The following is a 27,027-nucleotide window of genomic DNA, read 5'->3' as shown; positions in this document are numbered from 1 at the left end:
TTCTGTCTATTCCTGTGTCAGTGTGTTCCCTCGTGTATGTTGCCTTAATCTGAGACACAAGAAGGAACAAATATTTATTTTGTGGGTTTGGATTTTTCTTTATATGTTAGTATTCAGATCAACAAGGCTAAAAGCCATTATTCCATACATTATTCCAGGAAAGCAGGCAAGCAAATTTAATACCCATAGAAGCTTACCTAACTTCAGTAAGAAGCTATGCATGTGTAGAAGAAAATGCCTTGTATCATTTTCAAGTGATAGAATTTGTAGGCAATTAAAATTTCAGAAATAGGAATTTCTCAATGTATTTAATCAAATGGACAATACCTAAACCACCTCATCCCCCATCACTGGCAAGAGAATAAAATCTCTACACCAAGAATAGCTGTACCGTATGTGACAGAGTAGTGTTAGGAAACACTGTCTATTAGTATCAATAATAAAAGTGCCTCCATCTCAGTCATATTATAGCACATGGTAGTACATCTGTCTCCTGGTAGTTAGCAACATTTCTGTGGATCAAGCTTTTCTAAATTATCAGAATGTGAAAACTTCTGTTCTAAAAAGTCCTTGTAGGAAAAATTGATAATAGAGGTCGTTTCTTCCTTGGCAGACATTTTTGGTCTCTCTATCTCAAAAGAGTATAGAAAATTTGGGTTTCACCTATAAAACCTAGTAACTGGCTAGTATAAAAAAAAATCATATACAATATATAAAACTGGGGTTTACTGGGTTAAACTGTAAACATATCTTAGGAGAAAAAGTCTTGTTCCTCTCTTCCTATATAGCATTTTTTGTGTGGAGAACTTTCTGTTCTGTTTTTGCATGATGCCCAGCCAGCAGTGTAGAGTGGACTTTCATGTCCCCTGTGTGTGCTTTGTGTTAATACATTCTTGTATTACTGACACTCTTTTCATGGAGACTGTCACTCCCTGTTTCTGAGGAGTAGCTCTAATATTCTGCTCAAAAATTGTATTTCTTTGTAAATTTTGGTGATCCAATTTACTAATCACACAATCTAGCCACCTCCCCTCACTCTTCTGCCACTGGAAGTTGGCCATTCTAACCATTTTCTACCAAATACTCAGATTTGACGTCTGCAGGTTAATATGAAATTGGGACATCGATTTGTTAACTAATAAGCGGTATGTTTGCCATGAAATGTAATCACTGCCATAAGCCTACTAAAAAGTAGATTAAAAAACAGGCTACTGCACAAAAAGTCTATCGGATTTCCCACAAATTTGGTTGAAAATACCACCACTAAACAATTGTTCTTAAGATACATGTTTTCTGTGACAACTTTAAAACAGAAATGGGTAATTGAAAACGGTGATTAATAAAACCAGTTTCCAAAAAGGAAGAACTTCCAAAAAGGAAAACCTTATTTAAAAATAATAATAATTAAAAAAAAAAAAAATTGAAGAGGCATCTCCTCACCCCAGGGACTATGTCATGATTTCCCCCTTGGCCTGTTTAAGACTGAATTATGCCCACCAGTTTGATCTGTATCACTCTGTATGCAAACTAACGCAGGGAAAAGTACAGGGTGTTACAAGTTTTTACAGGAATGCGTGTTTCTGCTGTTGTGATGAGAAGAGCTGCCCTGAGTGACATGAAGCTGTTATTTCTCTGATCTATTAGTTGTGTCCACATAAACCGTATGATTGCTACAAAAATATTATCAGCTAGGTTTGGTTTATTCAGACAGCACTCGAGAATTAAGTATTACCATTCCTTCAGGTTCAGTCCATTGTTTTCTTTCATGGCAGCATTATAGTCATCCATAAGATATTATTTCCAAAAACTCCATGTTGCAATAAATTATATCTGAGAAGAGGAAACGTACATATTAATTTAATTGGGCGGTTTTGGATGCAAAATGTTCATGTCTTCATTAATCTTCATTCATTTGAAAGGAGGTTCCTAAAAGTATTTTTCTTCTTTCTGTGTTACTTTTCTGGACTTTGCTCACTTCAGACATCATAAAATTACTACTAATAAAAATGCTTTCTAATTGTATAATATGAAATAGGCCTTGATACAACCATTGAAGGCAAAATATAAGCAAGGAATGTGATTAGTTCACCCGACTCCAAAAACAAATGTTCCAGTTATGACTGAAGGCCCGTTATTTTACCTGTTATTGTTTTGTACCATAGAAGCTTATGGGAAAAGACTATCCCTGTCCTAAAGAATTTGCAGTGCATAAATCTGGCCTAGCTTGACCCTGATTATCTTCTGAGAATCAACAGGATCACAGCACGTGCTGGTTTGACTGCAGCGACCCAGGGAAGCGTCTCTTTCCTTAACCAGGGTGACCATATGCCATACAGGTTGAGAGTGGTTGACAACTCCTTTAATGAGGGTGACAAGTCTTTAAAAAGATGAACATCTAATCTCACCCTCTTATACGGCAGGATGGCATGGCACTGGCTTATGGGCTGAGGAAATGGGCAAATATTGCTACTCTCCTCTATGCATATCTGTCTTGATACGGAATATGCTTTGTCTGTGGCAGGTGCAAAGCCTGCTTAATTTTGAAGGAGCCCTTAGAGCCTACTCTCTCCTTTTGCTTTTCATCACACAAGCCAGGTTAAGCAGAGTGGCCTGTGGTCCTAACATGCTGCATTTGAAATCCTTCTAACACCTGCCTGCCATGATGCTGAATGTCACAGTCAGCATCATTTTTGACTGGTGAAGGGAAACAAGCGATGCAGTGGCTGAACCGAAATAGCAGAAGAATGCAGGATGTCATGTTTCCATGGTTTTTTAACAGAGAAGGTATCGTACTGTAAGACTGACAGCAGTCAGCAGTCTGTACGCACCTGAATCCAGACCACAGACAGTTTTTTGCATGCTGCTTCTCAGTGGTTATTTCTACAGAACCATGCAGCAGTGGGGTTTCCAGAAACAGGCTCATGTCGATTTGCTAGAGCCTCTGTTTTTCCATGCAAGAGGTTTCAGCAGGACCCACAGACTTACTAACGCATGGCTGTCATCTGAAGAAACTGCTCTGGGAACTGGAACAAATTATTTGGGAATCTAATATCAAAGGATCAACAGACAACAAAATAAATATAAAAATAAAGATTTTGGCCTAAAAAACAGCGCCAAAACCACACGAAGCTTAAAACCCAGCAAGAGAGTTGCTTCCATCTACTGGAGCCAAGAAAAAAAAATGACAACTGAGCAGCAAGCTCCCCTAACGTGGGCTGTAAATCAGTTTGTTCTTGTCTCAGGCTGCTGGTGTTGAAAAGTAAATCCATGAGCTGGTATGGGAAAATATTGAATGATTAAAATGACTTGAAAGGATCCCTTTAAGTTTTCAGTAACTTAGAAACTTTAACAGCGAAAGCTGTAGTTGTAATTAAAGTTCTTAATTCATACTTGAACACATTCAGCGTATTCTGTAGTTGCTTCATGCAAAATTGCAAAATGGAGCCTTTGATTCCTCAGTGGTCGTCTCTGGGTAACATACAGGACTAACACCTTTCTATTAACATGGCTGGTACAGAGTCGTCATTACTTTTATTATTATTACTATTGTTCTCTACTTTGCAAGTTTTATGCTTTATTTTTATGGTGCTTTGTTACTGTATAGCACTGCTGTAACCTGTGAGGATTTAGAGGCTTCCACATCACGGTAACTCATCTCTCCTCTCCAGAACCACCCAGTGGACTCACCAGAGGGACTGAGAAGCATCAGCATATTTTTCCTTTATTTAAACAGCATAATGCCATAAAGATGTGTGGGTAAGACCATATAGAATCTGCAGCCTTGATACTACAGTGGTCTTGAACATTTAATGCAACTTTTTTTCCAAAGACTCAGTGCTACTATTGCTAAAGTAAACAGAAAAATTGCTGCTAACTTTCATATGCACAGAAGCAAGAAAGTGGGATAGTGCTTTCAGGAAGCACTGTTTCCAAGCTCCACAATCAGATTTTTAAAATAATTGTAAAAAAAAACCCGTAACATCTTGAATTAGGTTATGACATGCTATCGACATTTTCATTTAGTAGAAGCCATTACTGACGCAGATGGTTTTCACTTCTGCAGAACATGGATAGATAGGAGGATGAATGTTTTAAAAGTATTTAATCAGCATAATTTGTTAAATCTGAAGTAAAGAAAAAGAATGCTTGAGATTTTTTACCTAGAGGTATTGTGATAAGTAAACAGGAGATCAATTTGATAATTATCATTGGAAAATAGGTTGCTTAATAGCAGTGGACTGATACTTACTTGTAATTTATGCATGATCTAATTTTAAAATTGTCTGATTTTACCTGTGCAAAGAGGAGATTTAGGTGTACAGAATAGGATATTATTCTGACAAAATATTTTCTTATGATTAAGAACTTGCTGTTAATTATTTTGCTGTTACTGTTAGCAGCAGTTTTTTAAAGCAAATTTATGACCAGGACTAAAGTCCTATCCAAAACATGTAGTTTTATTCTAAAAAAAAAAAAGTATGAGAAAAAAATATTGTTCTCATCTGACTCTTGTTTATTGTATCATTGGTTAAGTACTACTTGTTTTGCACTTTTAATTTTATTATTCCCATCTCAAACTGTCTCTAGAGCCAGAAGTGTATTTTCTGTAGTAAACATAGCAATGTAGTTGATACAGAATGGATTTTGTCCAGTCTTTTTGTCTATTCATTGCAAAATGGGAATTAATCTCTTTAGCTTGAGGCTGCATAGTTTACTGTCATTAGATGGGGACAGTCAAAGACATGTGAAGTTTCAATAGTAGAGAAGCGTTGGGATTTTCAGCTATTTCTGAGATCTTAATCAAAAATGTTACTGATTGCTTGGGAATCAATGAACACACTCCTGAGGAAAAAAAAAAAAAAAGGCAGCATAACCTTAACATTATTCACAGTGTTTTCTTAAAAGAGACAGTGATTCGTAATGATTTTTACCTTGTATTAAAGAACATTAGGAATTTTTGCTCTGTGTAAATGAGTCAGAAAGGTTCAGTACTTTTGATCTTTTTAAGACAGTCTTACACACATGAGTAGCTTAAAACACTTAAGAGTTTTCCTTTCAACCTCTCGACATATTAAGTTTTAGCATATTCAAAATTCTCTGCCTATTCCAGGCTTTTGAAACTGTAGCTTTAAAGTCGACGGATCCTTCAGTACCGATATAATAAATGCTGTTTTACAAAAGTTAACTTTGTGTTGACAACACAAACTACAGCCTGTAGTATTAATGGAAACAGCATTTCTGACTGACTGAAGGAGTTTGAAGGGGGGAAAAGACCCTTAAAGATCATCACATCCCACTTCTCGTGAATGCTATCTCCGTTCCGTTATTCTCTGTTAGCACTGATTAAAATTTGTCCCTACTTTTATCCAGCAACATAAAATTACATTTGACTGAATAGGAGTTAAAGTGTTTTTAAAAATACATTGACTGATGTCCAGTCAGACTACTGAAGTTTCAAAACTTTTGTTTTTCTTGGGTCTCTTTCAAAGAGAAAAAGAGGAAGCACTTCCTTTTACAACACGATGTCAAGACAAGGACACACAGGCTCACAAATGCACACAAGTACAAACAAGGTACTATTCAAACAGCTTCAGCCTTTACTGACTGACACACAGGATCCTAAATAAGGGCAGGAAAAAAATGCATAAAGCTTAATTGCACAGTGCTTCAGTAATTAAAATATTGCTGTGCAGAATATAAGGAATAAAGATTGTTGTTCAGAATGAGCATCAGAGTTAACAAAGCAACAGGCTTCATTTTCCGTGCATGTATACGTGAAAACTCTTTTTAATCAATGTATTTATTTGAAAGACAGTTGAGGGCTACATGCAGATTTCATTTTCACCAGTGTAAATGTGCAATAATGGAACCAGCTGCAGTGCAGTTTTCCTCGTGTAATTCCGTGCATCGGAATAGCTCGGATCACAGCGCTGGCCCTGGGGCGGTCGCACACAGTTTTACAGTACTGTATTTTTTTGGTAGCAGTAAGGACATGCTGTGTTTTCAGAGGAATGTCTTGACAACAAAGTGCATCAATGAAGGCCACCTCTCTCACAATGAAGGTCTGTCTTTTAAAATAGCACTAAAACAAAATAACTGTTGTGTTTTGGCAGGGGTCTTAGCTATTTACAGCACAACAGTCAGAACAGTAAATAGTCCTTTAGTACCCGGATCTCCCTAAGCTGTAACTCCAAACCTGGAGGAAATACTATAATTAGGGGCTCTTTTTTGCCCTGTAGTTTTTTAAAATGTAGTATCCATTATCGATGTAAACATTCAGAAACCCAGACTGATATTTCTTTTTAAAATGCAGAATTTTGATTTGTGACAGCTGCATTGGATCTTTAATCATATATTATCTTTATGGGAGCCTTTTTCTAACATATGTTAATTGGCTGTTTTCTGTGACAAATTATGAGCTCTTACTTTGATGAGGTTCAATTGCAATCATGTTGGAGTTGAGTATGTAGAGTTTCCAGCCCCCGCTGGCTCCTTAAACCACTACAAACATCTGCACGTCACTGCAGTGCTGAGTAATGGCAGGATTTGGGTTGATCTGATTTCTGTACAGATTTTTTTTTTTTCCACAGGATATTTTCAGCTCTTTGCCCTAAATCTGGTACAGGGTTTGCTGTTTTTAGCAAAAGAATGATCTAAAATTAACCTCTTGTATGGGATTATTAGAATACAATGAGAAATAATTTGCAGCACAGTATACAGAAATCTTTTTTAGTCTTCAGAAATTTCGGTGTGCTATTGGAAATTCTCTGTCAACTGTTATTGCATATTAAAGTCCAAATTTACAGAGTCATATAGCATTTCTCAGAGTAAAATTGTTGCCTGCCTTTTGAAGTAAATATTTTTTAAATTCCTAAATGTGACATTTGCAAATTCTTTAAAAATAAATTTATTTTACTTTTTGAGAAGTGGTTGGCATCACCTTAATTTTTTTAAATTTTTACAAAGAAACGTATGTTTTCCAGCTAGACAGGAAATGTGTCTAATTGTGTCTTACATAAACATGCACATCTTACTGCTAGTAAAGAAAAAATTTCACTGAAAGTTAGTGTCTTTCTATGTTTTTTGTGTTTAAGGAATCCTGTGCTTACATTTGTTCAGTACGTAAATCAAAGAAATACAGAAAATATTCACCACAATGGAAGTAATATTGCTTTGAGCTTCGTTTACTTGTTACTTACTCTTTTTAAGATAATTGTGCACATAATCTTATCTTGTACAGCAATTCCTTAGAAATATTGAGATAGAAAATGTGTGCTGTATTTTAATATGTTATTGCTCAAAGCTGTATTTAGGGTGAATGTGCAGAAATGTGAAATCTTACATGTTTTAATACAGAAAAAGCAAGTCTGGTCATAAAATGGATGGAGCATCATCTTTTCAAAAACTGTGTCAGACAATATCAATTACATTGCAATTAATTTAGCAGAACATCACACGGCTCAGCTTTGACCTAAACCAAATGGCAGTAGATAAATCTGTCCTATTTGTTCTTCAGAGAAAAGATGGGGGTTAAATTTCCAGGCAGGTGTTAGAGTTTAGAATAAGAAAAGCCAGATGTGTATGGAAGCTACTTTGGTCTCGTGAGGCTGGTTTTAATTCAGCTATTTCCCTGGAGTACCGCACAATCGATGAGTTCCAAATCCTGGGGCTACCTGCTTTCACGTGAAATCATGGGAACGTTTCTTTGCAGCCTACTGCTGAACATGTGTGGAAAAATTAGAGCAGAAATTAAAGGTAAAAAAGGTTAACCTCAGAAGTTACACGAGCGTCAAATTACTTTTAATTTCTGGAATGAAGAGATGATAACCAAGTCGAAACGCTTGAAGAAGAGACGCATTACTGTAAGGAAAATTGTAAGCAGTGCAAAAAAAACTTGTACCGTGGATATTTAATGTATTTCTCTAGTCACTGCTCGTTGTAGGCAGCGTTTTAAAAGCATATGTAGGTCATGTGCAGCACAGTGAAAGGCATTAAAGCTAGGTGACTTGAGTTGGGGAGGGGTTTGAAAAGGATGATTTTTAGCACGTTGTCCCTACTTCAGTATGTCTGTAAAAGTAAATTGATGCATTGTATCCTGAATTAGTCTACACAACGGCATTCAGTTCCACTTAATAAGATGAGCTTAATTGGCTTTAAGAAAATAAAGCAAGGTAGAGGAAGATGTACAAGTGAAAGAGAGGGCTTGGCACTTTATTGGATTTTGAGGCCTGTGAGCCATGTGTCTTAATTGGGGCCAGTTGGGATCATTTAATAATTGCTGTCAGAAGATCAAATTTAATTCTCTTTATAAAAAGACCACAGTGGGACAGAGTTAAACAAATTGTCATCTGAGGTTTCAAATGAACGAAGCTTTAATTAGGTTGATTAGGATGCTGTAAGAGAGAGAGGGTAAGAAACAGGAAATTGATGAATCTGCTGTGTACCATGTTGGGCCTTATATGACAGTACTGTCAAATATCTTTATTTCAAGAAGATATACATTAGCATAAAGGGCTATAGTGCTAGAACAACATGTGTATATAAATGCTTTAGATATACAAGATAATTATAACTTTCTGAAATCGGTGATTTTAAACACAGATATTAATATTTTATGATCATAATCCTGCCCTTCACATCACTTTCATACATCTTTTTCTCTAAATGATCTTCTCTATTTGTTTACATACTCACTGACCACGCCAGATGAGAATTATAGTGTATTTACTGAAAGCCCTCAGAATTTCTCTATTGTGTAATAAATATTCACTGTACTTAGTTCTCAGAACATTTGCCTGAACAGACCCCCAGGTTTCTTATCCCCAGGTTTCCAACAGAGAACTGAGTAAGAAATTAAGGTGGCATGAAATATTTTTGGCAGAAAAGGGAACAGATCTCAGCCTTGTTTGAATCCCAACCTTAGATTCAATTCTTTACACTGATCTGCCTGCTACTTTCGCTGCAGCTCTCTGTTTCTAAGAATATTTTTTGTCAGAAATCACCTTGCACTATCAATAGAGCTGAAAAGTGCCATTTCTGAGAAAACATAATGTACATTCAAGGCCACAAAAAGATTTAGCTAATGTATCTGTGTATCGATTATGTTTTGTTTTTTCAGCATGCTTCTAGGACAATAATAAATTGAGTAATGCTGGTAATGATCCATTTAGAAAAAAAAAGAAATATGCTCATTCAAGATAGAAAGGAGACTATCAAACAAATTGCACTGTATTTCCCTTTTTATGTGTCTGTTTTCTTCTGATATTTGTTAAGGATGTTGACTTTTTGCATTGGCTACTGCCAAATGCAATGTGTTTTGTATCTGAAATGAAATAAATAAATCCAGCTGCACGTGCTAATGGAGTGGTTACAGCTGACGTTCAGTAGGCAGGGTGCAATGCTCGCTTGTGGCTTTTGTTGTTGTAGACCGTGGTGGGTGTACCTCTGTGGTAAACACCTCCCGTGTCAGTACCAAATTGGCTTTTACGGGTCTTGAGGTGAGAGCCATTAGATTCTGATTCTGTGAAAAATTAGAAGAACAAATCCTTATGTGGAAAGTACAAATTAGTTACCTGATACAGTTTTCAAAAACTGGATGTGAACTCCGATGTGATTGAACAGCACAGTAAATTAGATGGGGTTATTTGTGTCTTTGTAACTGATTCAGGATGGATCCTTAGTATCTAAAGTGCAGCTCTGTTAGCTCTTTATCATATCAAAGCATAACTCCTTTGTGTGCTGTATATCTCACATTTCTCCATTCTCTCCCTTTCTCTTTTTCCACATGAACATTGTTACCACAAATATATCTATTGCTTGCCCCTTTGTCCACCACCTAGGACAAAAAAAAATATGTAGGATATTCCACCAAGCCAGAACAACAAAACATTCCTTCCTCAACAGACAACGTAAGTCAGTTGTTTTGGGCATCTTGCCCATTTCTTCTCCCACAAGGCATCTTTTTCTGTTTTTTCCTTCATAGTGAATTCCATGTTATCTTTCCTTTCTATAGCCATGTCTGTTTACGCATTTTTCCTAGTTCCAAACCAGTAAGAATCCAGTTTGGATCTTCCAGTGTAGAGAGATGCCTCTTGTCAAGATACAGACAGGAGGCAGAAAGCAAGTAGCTTCTGCAGATGAGTGATGCTGTGCTAGAACTAGCAGATATGGCCATGTACTTTGTTTCTTGGTAGTCAGAACCTTCCATTTTTCTAACAGATGCCTCATCCTGAACATGCAAAATTCCCGATACGAGGCACCAGACAATATACATGCAAGGTTTATTTCCCATCATGTGGCTTATAAGAGGTATCAGGTCTTTGTAATCACAATATATGTGCTTCTTTGCTATACTGCCACTGTACTGTTCTTTTTTTCCTTTTTTTTTGGAACAGCTGTATTCTGAGTTCATGTGTTTCTACTTAAATTGTATGCATTTTGTATATTTAAAAGCAGCAACCTGTCCTAATTTATGAGCTTTGCCATTAGAAAAAGACATATATTTCACAGACAGAGGCAGTTCCTCACCCCTATTCAGTGAAATGCAGGTGTTTTCATTTTTTTTATTAGCCTTATTATGTACCTGACATACATTTCATCTCCTTTTGTCCTTGGAAAAAAAAAAAAAGTCTGAGTAGGATTGGAAGCATTAATGTAGACTTTTCAGCTGTCATGGTCATTGTGAAGATTGATATATTTCCCTTGCCTCCCCCCCCACCCCCCCACTTCTTCCTCCTCATTTGAAGCCTGCAGCTGTCTCTGGGCAAGCAGTTGAGTTCAGGGAATGTCATTGTTTTTATACTCATATTTATCATATTAACATCTACACAGAAGGAATGAATAGTGAGCAGCTCAGCAGCTCTCCACCATCTTGTGGGGTCTACTTTACATTTCAGAGGAACTATATTTAATTCTTGACATTTCTGGGAAGGTCAGGAATTAAAGGGGAAAGGGTGTGTTTCTAGGACTGGGTATACAAAAGAGAGAAGCAGAACATCTCCATATCTCATCATTCCTCTCTAAGAAATGAATCGCCAGATGAAGGATTTACTGATCTGAGGTTGCTTTAGAAAACTCATAAAGGTACTTCAAAGTAAAAGTTATGTGTTTAGATCTATGTTGTAGGAAAACCAGCTTTCTGTTTCTGTGGTAGTATAGCTGTACCTCAGGTGGTCTAACACCACAAATGGGAGATAGTTTCTAGGCAGAGGTAGTGTATTTCATTAGACCAGCTTCTACAGCCGGATAAAAAGGATGAGTTTTGGGTACACTGAGGATCCAAAGAAGGACTTGTACACCATAAAGGCAATTTATTTTATCCAACTTGGTTAATCTGTTTAGACACTAACTCTAGTTATAAAGTTTGCCTAACTTCTTTTTCAGTACTACTAATGGATCTGCTCTTATGCTTGCATTAGTATAAAGGAGTAGCTACACAGAAATCAGCTGCATTCTCTGGATTTAAAATCATATTTGCTTAAGACTCAGTCCACGTTTGACAAGTCAGTGATTGCTTTGGGTGACTGACTGTATCATACAAGATATATTGGTGAAAAATAAATAAATAGATAAATAAATAAATTTCTAAGGCATTAGTCAATCCATACAGGACCAAATTTTTCAAGCCTGAATAGAATAACAGCAAACTATATAGCTTGAGACACTGGCACATGCAGCTTCCATGGATCTCTCAAGATTTAGTCAGATTTTGAGGAATTTCTGTGGCTCAGGGACACCTGCCTGAAGTCTTTCATGTTTGATTGCTTCAGTTCTCTCTCAGGAAGCTGAACCACCCTAGGGCATATGGTTAAGAGACATTGCCGCCTTTTGGCTTGAGTAGCAGGCCAAATTCAGGGTATTACAGGTCGTTTGCATTAGGGCAGGGAAACTGGCAAGTGACTCAAATATTCTTTGTTACTGTTTGTTTATAAAGATCTCTTGTCTCTCAGTGTAGCAAGACCCAAGAATTCATGTCCATTACCAAGTATTAATGTCTGAGTTCCCTTTCCTATTAGCAGTAACTCTGAAGCCATTTCTGTGTCAGTTTTACTTGAGGATTCTACTCCTTGTGTTTTGTATAACTGACTTCTCTACCAGTGTCTCTCAATTTTTAGCTTCTCTCCATTGCCACAAATCACAAACCTTCACAAAATAACACCTAACAAAATTCTTTGCTGTCTTTTATTCAAGCATCCAGGTCTATAGGATCACAGAAGTTACTCTTACCATGAGCAACATTTGACAGCCAGAAAATGTGTTATATCACCTTAACGTATTTCTACAGTTTTCCTGTCAAGATATTTCCCATCACTAACCCAAAACAGTTTTGCTTTCATTCAAGCTTTACCTTCGCAATTTTCATCACTCACGTTGGTCATGTTGGAAAGGATTCATTTTTGCTAACCCGTTTGCAATATTGCTGTAGAATCCATTGTCTGGCAGAGGTACACATTTTCTTTTAATGGGGAAATTATTCATATCTCAGGTTTTTTATCTTAATTTCTACACTGAGTTCCCAGTTTTATGACACTTTTATCCTCAATTTTGTCCCTGTTCTACCTCCGTAGATGATCCTTCCTAATTTTCAGCTTAGTCTTCGAACCAAACATAGTGCTCACTCATTTATCTACTCAGTACTTTAAAGAGACTTTCGGTTCTTATTATGTTTTGTCCTGTTTATTCATGCCACAAAATTCCTGTTCCTAAAAGCTTTCTCTTTTCTCTGAAAATTTCCTGGAAAGTTTCATTTGCAAATGTGTAAGAGATCCCTTTTCAAAATGCGATTATTATGTTTCTACTATCCAGATGTCTGTTCCTTCTCACAGAGATGAAGTGGTGGTGCAGCACAAACCTAGAACAGCAGAAGTCAGCTCCTGTTGTTAAACATAGATTGGCATGATTACAGTGCCTTTTGAATGAGAAAAGGGAGGATCCAGGGTCAGAGTGCAGAAAATTCCTCTGAAGTTTCTTGGATGAAGATCAAGGAGACCAGGTCTGTGTAGATGCGAACAAGTCCACCTGTTTTACCCAAAACTTAATTATCTTCTCCATCTACTCTGTCTGTTGCTTCAAGATTGATCATTGACCATAGCTCAGATGCTGCTGTCTCCAGCTCTCTTGTCTAAGTGCATGTACCAGGTTTCCTTGCATTTCTGCAATTCAGTAAATTATAAGTAGAAAGCAATAAAAAATCTTTTCTGGTAACAAAAAAAAAATCCTTTTGAGAATCAGTCCTTACTTTCTTCAATAGAGGACAATCTGAAATTGTCTGCCACTGATATTGGTATTACTAAGCACTTGTGCCCAGGTTCAGGCTGTGATTTGATATTGTAGTACATTGCTTTTTCCAATAATACCTGGAATTGTCCTTTGATTCTTAAAAGCCGTTGTGGGGATTTATGTTCCTCACCACAGACTTCCTCACATACAAGCACTAATAACAAATCTGTAAATCTAGATCTAACCACAACAGAGACTGCTTTCAGGTGATGCAATGACTTAACTCTAGAGATCTTTGAATTTTCTTGTAATAAGCCAACACTCTCCAAAGTCCTTTCTGTTTTTGTGGGAGACTGCTCCCAAACTCTAAGCACTAGTATCTGACTCGGTATGAAAGATGTCTTTAAAAATAGGTAAATCAAGGCCAGAGTAGTTCCAAGACACCTTTTCAACACACAAGGTGCTAAATCATTCACCACTGAAATGCTCCTCCTCTCCTCCAGCTCCTTAAATGACAGACTGAATTTGTAAAACACCTTTCCTAGTATTTGTTGCACATCTATTACCTATAATGCAATCCAGTCAAATTATTATCTCAAAACGATCGAAATTCCTAGCTGAAATTGCAGCAGTCCAATTTCCCTGCTCCACTTTCAGACAGGTTCCCATTCCTAGTCACTGTCTCTGTTTCAGACCAATTAGGTGATTCAGTTTTCAGTCCTTTATTTTTTCCATTGTATTATTAGCTTGTCTGATTCAATAAACTGTTATGTTTGAGCCCGTCTCCCAAGCACTTCAAGGATCCTATTCCGTATTTATTGGTCAGGCTCCCATTATGTCTGTCTAACTGCCAAAAGTACATCATGAACCTTCTCATGAACTTGTAACCTTTTTCTTCAGACTATTTGCTTTCCTTTTTTTTCAACTGGGTGACGGGTAGACAGTGAGTATCACCTGGTAGTCACTGTAGATTTAAAATCAACTTTTCACAAGTATGTTTTTTAGTATACTAGTATTTCACTTGGTTGCTTTCCTTAAAATACGCATTAGTGTCTACATTCTTCACTTTACAAATCAAATATTCATCTGTTCTTCAATAATGTTGTAAATTAGCCAAGTCTTCCTTTTTTCATCAAGCGTAGCAGGCACGTATCTCTTTGTACTGGGCTGCAGGCAATCAGTTTTCATCTAGATTGCTAGTGGTTGCTTCCTCTTTTTGGTGCACTGCTGCAAGGAATGACTCACCCTCTGTGGCAAATTCCACAATGACTTGGAAGGCCTTTGGCCTCTTATCATGGATCTTTGTCAGCACACCCTTGTGTTTGGTTTAACATGTATGTACTGTTCAGAAAACCCCCCTTTACTGTGCCTGACGGACGACTCTCAGCACATCCTCTGGAACGTAAGCTGAAGTCATTCCTTTCCTTTTCATGTGGGCATGGATCAGCTGAATTTGGTAGGTGGCTACAGACAAGGTCTTCAACATCTAGATAACTCAGTCTTCCAAAAGCGGGGTCTGTGTCATAATGAAGTAGGATTACTATTAGGAAGTACCATCTTCTCCACTATTTTGGCAATGATGCTTAGTTTGCCCAAAAAAAACCCAACTTGTCAGGGGAACTTTGCAAAACAATAACAAGTGAAACTCTTCCACCCACATTGCGTAAGTTCTTTCTCTGTGAGATCACTTGGTGCCATCGTGGAGTTGTAAGCTACAGTGACCACAGCTGTCTGATTCAGGGGAGATGAAGTATTCTTACAACTAGTTTTCAGAAGTGTTTAACTCCAAATTCAAAAAAAAAATTCACAATGCTAGATATTCTCCTGTCTCCTCCTCCTAGGCATACAAATAATGATATCGATTATAAGAGAGTAACATGCCTGAAAGAGAGGAGTTTTCTGCAATTCATTCCCACATTGTCAGCGTAATAAGAATATGTTCAAATATAAATGTGAAAAGCAAATAAGGCATATTTCCTAAAGCTCAGACTTAAAAATAAATAGATTCTGCTATCCTTTACAGATAAATAAATAAATGGAGTATCAGTTGGACTACAGAATCTTACAAATTCAGCAGATGCTTTCAAAATCAGTAGTAAGATCAGTGAAATGTGACCTCAGATCAAATGATTCAAGTTTTCTCTAGACATTTTAATTAACAACTTCAATACAGGGAGGATTTTGCAGTTTGCAAGTTTATTAACATTTTACTCCTGCATTGATGCAGAAATTCATTGCCCTAGAATTGTCCTCCATTATAAATTAAACTCATGCCATAAATCAGGAACCTGGTTAGATAAATTAAAAGATGAATAAGGTTTGGTAGGTATGCTTTCTTTATGTAGAGACTTTTCCTGTTTGATGTACTCTCTCTGTAGCAGTCCGTAGTATTTCATCATGTCATTTCATTATATCCATTCTGGCTTAAAAGTTTGTTTTATTCTTCCTGTAGCTCTTGAGAGTTAAATTTAGTAGATTAAAATGAACTCCCTTCCAGTCTTTTCATGTGGCAGCCTGGCCGTAAGATCAAAACACATAAATTTAGGGTATGTTTAATTTCTAAATCAGGGTGTTGTGGACAGATGTTTGAAACCTTAAGATGACTCAGATTCGTTTGCTGCGTGGCTTTCTGCCTGGATAGCCATACTGCTATGCCATTTCTGCTTTACTGATGTCTTGCCCTGGTGATGACATACATAATTTTATCGTAACTTTTCTGTTAGTGGCCCAAACTGTGTCTTCTGTAATGACCATGCAACCGAACCACACTGAATGTGAAGGGCCACTTCTGTCTTTAACGTCAGCTGATCTCAGTCAGATAACATGAAAGGTGATCGTTACTGTCACCCTTTTCTCTGTTTCTTTCAACTTTATCCAGATCAAGGTGACGGACCCAAAATGATCGGTGTTGTTATTCAGTGCAGTTTCTTCACTGTGTGACTGTGTACGGAACATAGCCAGCTACAGCTTTTACAGAAAACATTTCAGTGACCATTTGATTTGAATATGTGTTCCCCGCTGTGGATTTTCATGGTTATGTCGCAGCTTGTGCAGCTCATTTTTCATCAGAAAACTAGCTGGTGTATTCTTACTCACTACATTTAGATTCTTGCTTAGAATCTGATGCAAAACTCTTTTGAGTAAACAGAAAGGCTTGCATAAATATTTCGTAGATCTTTGAAGTTACTTTTATTTATCAAGATAAGAATGGTAAGAGAACAGGGACAGCATTTTTTTGTTTGCTTCCTTACATTAGGATAATTTTTAAAAATCAGTTTAATTCTTTAATTTTAACCTAATTAATCCACTCAGAATGCAAGCTGCTTAATGGAACAGGGACATCTTTATGGCAGGTTTGTTTCTTTTGTCAAGCAACCATGAAAATGCTAAACCCCAGCACATTTTAACTTAGTTTTTTCCTCTGGCTGCCTTCTTGTTTATAAATTAAATATTTTGACTCTCCTGTTTTGATACTCCTTATTGCCCCTGGTGCGACTGTTCAAAGAAGTCTCTGTCTGGGGTGTTGCAGCAGAGCAGATTCAGACAGTTCTGCTCGGAGAAGGAAGTGGAGAGTTTTGGTTCCCATTTTGCACTTCTGGAACAGTTTAGGGAAGGAAGCACCTTTACACCTTTTATTGTTCGCGGTTGCTGACATCATATCCTTCCCTGACCGCTCTGTGCGTGTTTCCTGCCATTCTATCGAGATTCTTCTGTGGTGCAGAGGAGGAATAGTGGGTGTGCATGTGTGTGTGCGTGTGTGTGTGCACACGCGTGTGTATGTCCGTGTCCGTGTGTACGGCAGAGACAGGAGCCATCAAAGTGATCATTAGCTCCTTTCCCTTCTCAAGGCTCAGATCAATCTTCTGTCAGCTGACTCTGCCTCTGCCAAATCATATAGCGAACAGAAGCCCGCCAAAAATGAAGTTCCTCTTTTTGTAAGCAGTCTGATTTGGTTTTGGGGTGTTTTTTTTGTTTTGTTGTGGTTTTTTTGTGTGTGTGTGTGTGTGTGTGTATTTGGGTTTGCAAAGAGAAAAAATGCTGAAGACTGTAACACCATAGCTTGTAACTATGTGTTTCTTTAAGTGCAATTTGTTTGCATGTAACCATGTCATTAAGCTGGAAGGTTTCTTTTATGTGGAAAGTTACTTCAACAAAGCTTCTGGAATTATTTTAGATTCTCTTGGATAATGAAAGCCTGCAGTGCTGTTTGAGTTTTGCAGTACCTACAACTTTTCTGGCTAGTGTGCTTTATTAGTGCTAGGGAAATACAATTCATCAGTTAACGTGAACTTTAAATACTTAATACGTCATCCTTAATCCTGCAAGAACTTTCAAAAAGTATCGAGAACACTGGTGAAGTCCAAAAGCAGCCATGGGGATTTGTTGGTTTCCAGGGCTCTTGACGTTGTTTGACTCGGAAGTCACCAGCCCTTGAATCAGATGTCTTGATTTACTCATCTGAATCTAATTGATTTGGAATCGATCCAGCTGTATGCTGCATATTCGTACATGTGCAAATGTATAGGCTAACGAAATGGAGAGAACTACAGGGCAATCACACAGGGAGGATAGCACATGAAGCACTATGTGTGGGTATGTGTGTCTGTGTAAAAGAGCACGACAGACAGAGAATACCACAGCATTCCCAATTTGTTTCTAGTGGCAGTAAAAAACAGCAGAAATTATTTTTTTTAAAAGGAAATAAATTTGCTAGAAAAGCTGGAAAGCTTTTATTTGAAATTAGACTAGTAAGCCAAAAGCAAACAGGAGACAGGTTTTTTTTGGTCAGTGCAAGAAAACTTAATCTGCTGCCTGTTGAAGAAAAATTAATGTTTCTTTGCAAATTGCATGTTGGATACATATGGCCTAACACATTCTGTCTTCTCCTTCAAGTTCTCTCAGATTGTATGATAATATTTAATAACCAAATCATCCTTGCTCCCCTTCAACTTTATTTTCTTGCAGACCTATGTTTCCTCTTAAAATAAAACTAGTGTACTTAGTGGGTTACTGCAGCTAATGAAGAACAAAATCTTGCTCATCGAGCGTTGCATGAATTACTTGAAGATAATTTTGTGTAGATCATGGGAGTTTTAAGTGTTCTGGCTTTAAACTGTCTATAAAAGCTTTTGTTTTTTGAAGACTGGTCTTAAATGTGGAACTGATAAGTGTGTGGGAGGGACTCAACATATTGCTCCTCCACTAAGGTTTCTGTCCTTCCTGGTAGATTTTCTCAGTATTCAGTGATTTTTTTTTCTGAACTCAGTGCCAGCATCTCGATCCACAGAGCAGCTCTCATCCTTGCTACCCTGTCACCGCTGCTCTCATCTGCCTACCCTGACCTTCCACCTTGCAGCGGACAGGAGCTTGGGCAGGCGCGGTGCCCTGAGCCGATAGCGGCCACTGGCTTCGGCTGGATGAAAGGAAAGGAAATTGTTCCATATGCATTCGCTGTGGATTAGCATTCTGGCTTGCTGTTGCAGAGAAAGCCCGTTAGACTCCTTTGGGTCCTGCATGTGCATGGGAAACACCATTCTAACTTGCTCTTTGTATCGGAGGTAAGACTGTAGGAAAAACAGGAAAGAAACCCAGTCCGAGGAAATTTAAGACTTTCTAAATATAGACTGGGTTTGTTTGTCAACACTGAATATCAGATAAGACTGTCTCCTAGCTTCATTTGGAAAAAAAAAAGTTTTATAAATACATTTACTCAACTTATTTCAAAGTTTTGGACTTGTATTTTTTTGTTGTAAATATGCTCAAGCGCCTTTGTGCCCTTTTGAGCATTGAAAACTTGGAACTGTTTCCAAATAAGTAAAAAGCAGCAAAAAAGTTTTGCAGCCTTTACACTTTATTATATTGACAACACAAATTGTTACATGTTCTGCATTGTGGTAATGATTTAGGGATTATGCCTAGCAAATAATATAAAAAGGCCTTAATGTACAGAAAGATAAGTGTTCTATTTGAAAATTTGTTTTGCCCAGCAGATTGATTGTGTCACAGTGGCTAGTTAGAAAACTCAGACTGACTGCTTATTTGTTAACTTTTTTTTTCCTTTGAGCAATAAAACTCTTGAGCAGCTTGAAGTTTAATGTATGCAAAGAAAATCAGGAGAGAACTGAAGATCAGAATGAGTGAGGTCTAGCTTTTCTACCTCAATAGCTTTGAATCGGAGCCAAATAATGGATTAAATGGCCAGGACATCGGCTTAGTGTTACGTAACATATTGTGAGAATTTTATCAGGTTGACTGTGAGACTACCAGCTTAAAATAAAAAGGAAACACCAGCCTCTGTTTTAAAATTACTAATTTTTTATTAACAATGCAATATTTTTAATACACTATAGATCTAACAGGAAAACTTGTAAAAATCATTTTATATGAATCTTGTTCAGATTTTTTTTTCTCTCCTCTCTTGAGAAGAACTCTGTGCTGTTCTGTTCAAAATATGTAAATATAAAAAAATGGTAAATGAAGGCTAAAAAGGAAAAAAATTGCATCTTTTACTTTAGTACTAGACTGAACATAATTTCTGTATATTCTTATATTTCTGTCAAGTTTTTTATTGCTAAAAATACTTTGCATATGATGGGAATTAATTTTGTGATTTATGACATTTTTGTGAAATATGGGATGTGTACTGCATTATGTATTTTTATATCTGGCATCTAACTGTTCTTAGTTTTGCGACAGAACGAGTATTGTAAGGTTCAGGAAGCTAGTATCGGTGCATTACTAAAACGGTGAAAATATTTTTCAAAACATTCTTAAATTATCATCTGTCCCCTATATAGCTTGGGTTTTGGTGCAAGGATTTTTATAAGGAAAGATGTATGTGTTTGCCAGTTATAAATAATTTGTCAGAATATTTTAGAATTTACATTGAAATGAAATGAGGGAAAATGCACTACTATTTACTTCAAGTACCGTGAGTAATACTTGCAGTAATCTATATTCTTAAAGAATAAGGTTAAAATTTTTGGATTTAAAGTAGTTCACATCTCTCGTATATCAAATAACACTTTAATAAAGGTCCATCCTATTTGCATAATGAGGGACATTATCACCTCTGCTGTCAAAACACAAGATTGTTTTCCCTTCAGAAATGAATTAGCTGTCCTACTTAGCATACATAGGTACAGAAAGGTTCATTAACTCTCTGATTTAGGTAATTTTTCATTTTAGAGCCGTGAATGATATTTAAAACTAGAGACGCCTAATTCCATTAAAGTTTTGGCAATGTGTATTTCAGTCCTTTTCTTAATTTCTTGATATATTGGCAGATTTGTTCACAAAAAGAAGCCTTTGAGTTAAATTATTATTTCTGTATGCATTACTTATTTTATAGATGCAAATGTAAATTTTTATTATAATTTACTTGTACACAAAATTATAATTAGGATGCTTGGTCAGCTCCATATTATAACCTTCATCTAGTTATCAATTTTGTAATAACTGTTGATTTCCTTTCTGTGTTTAGCAGGAACGGATGCAGGGGACTGTGAACTGAGTAGTGCAAGTGCTGAAGAAGGAGGTTTGTTTTGAGGAAACAGGAAAGAGGAAGAAAAGAGAAGGGAAAAATACGTAATTTTAAGGAAGAAGGAGAGAAAAAAAAACGGGGACTATGGGGAGAAAAAAGATCCAGATTACAAGGATTATGGATGAACGTAACAGACAGGTGAGTGGGAAAAATATTGTATTTGAACATCATATTATATTTCTAAAATGACTTCTTCTCATAAGTGATTAAAAAGTCAATACCTTTGTGTACATACACATATACCTACTTATACACAATGTATGGAAGATTATCAAAGAAAAAGTACTTTTGGAAAGAAATAGAAACTTCACACATAGTTTTTTCAAGTTTAATAACATGCATAGTTAGGAATTTATTACTTGAGGCCTTGATTCTACAAAGACTGATGTGTGTGCTGTGCTTTGAGCTCCCTCTGCACTCACTTTGACTTCGGTGTGTAATACACATGGTTAAGCACATCTGCAAGTTGTTACAGGATACGGGCTTTTAGTACTGTATTTAGTGAACTGTCATAGTAGGAGTTTATTTGCAGAAGGAATTGCATTCATTCATAGATCCAAATAATTTTTGTTTCTACATGTTTGCGGTGTTTTTATTTTTACCTCCTTCATGGAAAAATTACACTACTTCATAAAAAATCTCACCTTTTCCTGAATTTTAAAAGAATTTGAGTAGCCCAACACATTCTAAAACCCACATACAATAAGACTGGCATGTTGTAGTTGTGAAACAAAGTCTCCGTGACTGATGCTATGGCTAAATAGGTCCAGCAGGACTGGCTAATTATTTATTACCACTGTTTGAAATAAAATGGCTGAGCAGCTGTCACATATTATCAACAATATCTCTGCTAGCTAAAATATGGTCATAAATTAGAAAACCTGCTTTCCTGGTTTCCGAAAAATAAAATTCAACAATTGGCAGTGAAAAGCTGCTACTGTTTACATTTTATGTAAACGGGTGGATATTTCCTTGGCACTGGAGATTCACAAGTTTGAGAAACTCTCCATAAAATTATTTAACACTATGATTAGTGCTCTTCATACATGTGACAGCAGTTTAGGAGTAATCTTCAGTACCTGTTTTTAAAGAACTTGATACTGAGTTACTATTAATATATTAGTTCTATTCATCTGATCTCTGTATTTCTTCATATATTAAGGGGTTTTTTTTTAATTTATGTTTTTAGTCTTCAAGGATTTTATAAAGCCATAAAAAACTCAGCCTAGACATAACAACGAATTATAATCTTTAAATATACTTTCCAATAATTTTTGAATTTTGTAGTTTTAGTAGTCACTTGTGTTCTCTATGGCAGAAAATGATGTATAAAAGCAAAATTATATTTACGATGGATACATTTTGTGTTTTCCCTGAAGGTTGCCTATTGCTGTGGGCCAACCCAAAAAGCAATAGTTCTATCAATATAAAGCCATCGCCATATTTATTTTGATTGGTTTATAGCTTGGAATTTAAATTGGATTTGAAATATTGAATTGGATTTATCATTAAGTATTACAACACTAGTTGTTTGGAATTCTCCCATACTGCCGTGTTTTCTTTTTGAAGTGAACCTGAATTATTTTGTAAATGATACGACAGAATTTTGCAATTAATAACATTAATTCATACAATAGCTTCAGTGTCAACTTGTTTGCTCAAATTTAGGATTTATGGAGAACTTTAGCCCCAGTTTTGTCAGATACCTTTCAAGGGGCTAAATTTAAAAAATGAAGACAGCTGGTCTTTCAAGTCATTCACAGTGGAGTTTCAGGGCTTCTAGCAGGAGCTTTCAGAACTAATAATTATCAATAAAACTGTAATATTACAATACTGGCAACTGTAGTGTTAGTGCAGAAAGCGTTTATCTTGCAAGCTTTTGATAATGTCCATCATGGTTATTAGTCACTGTGAGGACAAAGGTATAGATTTATATTACTTTACACTCCACACAGTAAAATTGGCTTGATTCTGCTTCTCATTTCTGCTAATATATTGAAACACAATTTAGAAAGTGTTTCTACTGATTTTATCCTCTTTGCATTTAGTGCCCTGACTTAAAGTTCAGTGAAGGCAATGAAAAGATTTCCATTGATTCATTTGAACTGTGGGATTAGGCTTTTTGGTTGTAGCGATATATATGAGATTAAATACAAGTTTATTTTCACTGATAGCCGATTGATCCTTTAACCATTTCTATGAGATTTACTTTTTCACAAGCCTTACTGTTTCTTAAAATGTATTCCATGAGCTATTGCTGCTTCAGTGAAGCTGCATCAGTTTATCTGTTTTCTAACTTACACACTTCCAGTAACCTTAAAATAGTAACTGGTTTATATTCCTATATTATTTTTTTATTTGATGACATAAATATCTTTGAATGCACAGAAAAGATTAAAAGGCTGCACCGGAAAGAAAAAAAAAAATTGAAAGATTTTATTAATAAAATTAAGATACCAGCAGAAGCTTTTTTGGAGCTCCGTTTACCATGATATGGATGGAGACTGTTTTCTTTCTTACTACCTCACCAAAAGATGTTTGCAAGAACAGCAGCAAATCTATTGACTTAAAACTGCCTTATTGTTGCTTACATTCAAACTCAGTGTGGTTTCACAATACAAGCCATGTTAGACGGGAACATGATATACACGGGTGGTGCATCTTCAGCTGTTTCCAAGCACATAAATTCTCTGCAGAACAGCACATGCGGGGAAAAAATAGGGGATCTAGCAATATTAATTCTTCTGCCCTTTCCTAGTGCAAGGGTGAATCTGTTTGGGTAACAAGAGTTTTTGCAAAATGATTTAAGTTCTCACGAGGCCTGTGGAAGGTAATTTCTGTCCTTGCTTTTCCGCTCATTTTCCCACTGTCCTGACTCACTATTTACATTAACCATTGAATGGAGTACTTGTTCTGTCAGTATAACAGCTGTTTTCTTCCACACCACTGTCTGCTGGGGTAGGAGACTCCACTACTGTTCAACGTGCTCCTGTGAGTGGACTGGGAAGGACAAAAATAGTCCTGACCTCTCTTCCAGAGTATTTCTTCTGAGCAAGTTGGATTTCTGTCCTTTAGTAACCATACCGGTAATAAATGTAAGTTGAAACTATCCCGAGTCAGATATCTGGCTGCCATCTCATAGAAATGTGCAATATGGGGAGATGATCTGCCCTTTTCCAAAAACTATTTGAAACTTTGGCATTCTGGGATAAGTTAGAGGAAAACTACTGCAACCTAGACATTAGAGTCCCAGTCCTTTCACCCTGGACTGTGTAAGAGCTCTGTCATTGACTTCAGTGAGTGCAGAATTCAGGCTTTTAACTAGGAGGAGACGTTAATTTCATGTTGTTTCATGTGGGCTGCCAGTTGGCTATATTTTCCTGGCCCTCATAATTACCATGTGGTGGCAAAGGTGGCAAGGAGGTCTGAATCTTCCCTGAGTGATCACAAATTGTCTTCAGCTGCAAGAGTTTCAGAAAACCTCATCTGAAAAATTCCCTTTTGCTTTGCTTTTAGCCACAGGGAGAAGGAGTATGAATAACTGCCAGGGCTAGACTAAATGTGTATTTATTTGCGTAGTTTAGTTACCTTCATGATATTAAATGGAAATGAAAACTCTCAAGAGAATCCTATTGTGAGCAGCCAGTGTGACCAGAGATTTTCTTTTTTATTATTGTAACACTGGATAATATAGTCTTCATAAATGTGGAATGAGTCTCTGCTAGTGTTGCTGAGACTCATAAGACTGCGGTAGCCTTGTCAACAGCCCATTCAAGTAGACTGCATACATGGTATTAGTTGCACCACCGATAGAACCGATAGCCAGAAATATTAGCACTGACATCTGATGTTGAAACCTCCTGACTGCTGCAAGCTCTTTGTGCAGAAATTGCGACCAGGCAGATTGGAGAATATCCACAATGAAGACTTCTGGGTCATTTGGGGGAAAAAAAAAAAAAAAAAAAAGAGGAAGAGCATTTGCAGTAATATGGGTGAACTTTATTTTCATGTGTCAACTGAACAAATAATTCAGCTAGCTATGTTACAGTCAACACATGAAGGAAAAATTGCATTCATCTGCTTCAGAATGCTCCTTGTAGTTTTCCTATTTGGCTTTCATCAGTTTGAGAGATTTTGTTAGTTTTAATGAGGACCTTTTGTGGCCTGCTGTAGGCTGGGATCATCTGAAACTGCCTTTGCAGCAGTCCAGGCAGGGCTGCCCAGGCCTGAAACAAATAGGTGTAATGACGTAAATGATATTATATTACTATTATACAAGGTCACTTAGAAAATATCTCATTAAATCCATAGTCTGTAAGCTAAATCCAGAGACACATTGACCAGGAAAGAGGGAATATTGACCCAATGACTGCAACACCCTCTTGCTTTTAATCCACTGTTGTCTAGTTAGTATTAAGAAACATCAGATCTTATATGGCAATCCACCATTTTTTATCCATCTGATCAACTTGCTCATTAGTTCTGCTTTTTTTTTCTCCTGCTTGTGAAGCATGCTGTCGTCATATTCACAGTTAAAACTGAGTTGAGCTTAGCTAATGATTCTGCATACTGTTTAAAACATCTCTTTCAATTTGTAATGAGGTACTGGGAGCTTAAGTGTTATTAAATACTATAGGAAGTGTATACTTCAATATTAAGAAGCTTAAATAGTAAGACACCCTTTTTAAAGTATCATGTCTGTGCAATTCTGTGGGGTACAACAGTAGCAAACTTTTTCAGGCGTAGACTTCTTACCATTCTTTGATTCCAGCAAATCTGTAAAGCTAAAAACCAAGACGTACTGCAGTTATCAGCTCAATAGAGAACAAATTAAAGCAGATAAGTAAAGTGAGGTTATGGGGCAGGGGACTGATATCCTGGAGGGAAATGACCATTTGCAGGAAGACCTAGATTTGTTCTACTGACTTCGATACCTAACGCTGCTGGTTTCAAAACTAATTTCAGCCTGGGGTATCTATTTTTATCTGTATTTCATCTCTATTTAAAAGGAAAGACTAAGAGACTATCAGCTGAATCAGAAACTCCCTTGTTGAAAGAAAGGAGCCTTGCATATTAGTCCTAACATGAGCACAAGTTAGCTAGAAAACTTTTATCCACCGATTTCCTGGTATTTTCAGTCTTCCCTCATGGGATATCTTCATTTTAGCCAAGATCTGAGAAAATTTTTTTTATCCCCCACAGGGAAAGATTTTTGTATAAAAACATAAATGCTTAACTCTGCAACTAAGCGTCATTCTGTTCCATGAACCTTTATCTTAAACATCATACTTTTTATCTTCCAGATATTTGAATTTCTTCTCTTGCCTAAGTTGCACACAGTAAGACATATGCTTGGAATACAGCATTACAGTGAGGCCTTGGTCCTGTTTTTTTTTTCAGAGGTAAAGTTAGGTTTCTGTATGCACAGAATACACCCCGAGTTTTCATGACTCCTAAATTCTGGTAATCTGTACAACTTTGGCAGCACTTTTCACTTTACGCCAGACTATGCGAGAAGTGAAGTTTTAAGAGCTGCTGAGCTGAACCGTGAATTTCTAGAATGTATTATATTTAAGGTTAAGTGTGGTTGTATTACAAATGTATGTTCTGGGCATAATTTAGAGTGAATTAGCATAAGGTAAATATTTAGGTCAAATTACTTTTAATTTGAAGTGTGAGCAAGAAGCCTAAGAAAAGAGAGTGCAGTAGTGCAGGAGGCATCTGCCAGCACAGTGGAGCTGAAAACCAGTGCGGACACCGGCACAGCCTCGCTGTCTTACAAGGAATGGTTTGGAAAGCCCTGGGGGAGAAAGAGCTGGAGGTGGGAAGCAGAACTGAAGCCATTGTGGAGAGGAAGAAGTTACACTCTTCCTGTTATGACAGGAAATGCAGACAAATGTGCTTCCTGACCATTTGCTCAGCAGGGAATGAAATATTCTTGACCTTTACCTTACGAACATTTTAGCAGCACAGAACTAGTAAACATGTTTTTTTACCCTAAACATCTATTTGTACCTGCCAGAACTGGCGATAGCATGCTGAAAAAAAATAAGTTGGCTTTCTTACATGCTGTATTAGCTACTGTGGTTTTGAGAGAGATGATATTTTTTTCCTAAAATACATATGTATCTGTTCATCTATATATAATGGACTTACTTTTATCTCTCCGATTCAAAAAAAGGAAATGAAGTATCAGAGATTAACCATTATTACGCTTGCACCCCTGCCTGGTTTTAGATCTTAATTTGTAAGTTGAAGTGGGAAGC

General features: G+C 36.8%; 1 protein-coding gene across 10 annotated transcripts in view; it reads left to right on the top strand.

Annotated features, from left to right (window-relative positions):
* Positions 1–27,027, top strand: part of MEF2C (myocyte enhancer factor 2C) — a 138,436-nt gene that overhangs the window by 40,203 nt on the left and 71,206 nt on the right. For 7 of the 10 annotated variants that reach the window (XM_086770841.1, XM_086770844.1, XM_086770842.1 and 4 more), the window contains one exon: positions 20,702–20,899. In XM_086770841.1, the coding sequence (XP_086626967.1) occupies positions 20,846–20,899 (54 nt within the window). In that variant the 5' untranslated portion in view covers positions 20,702–20,845. Of the gene's footprint in view, positions 1–18,637; positions 18,777–20,701; positions 20,900–27,027 lie in introns of those variants that run through there. The other 3 variants (XM_086770837.1, XM_086770840.1, XM_086770836.1) reach the window with 3 other exon arrangements.

Source organism: Chlamydotis macqueenii, chromosome Z (genome assembly GCF_036417535.1).
Source record: "Chlamydotis macqueenii isolate bChlMac1 chromosome Z, bChlMac1.mat, whole genome shotgun sequence".
In the NCBI taxonomy this organism is placed as follows: domain Eukaryota; kingdom Metazoa; phylum Chordata; class Aves; order Otidiformes; family Otididae; genus Chlamydotis; species Chlamydotis macqueenii.
Note: the sequence above shows the minus strand (reverse complement) of the source record. Positions and strands in the feature narration are given on the sequence as shown.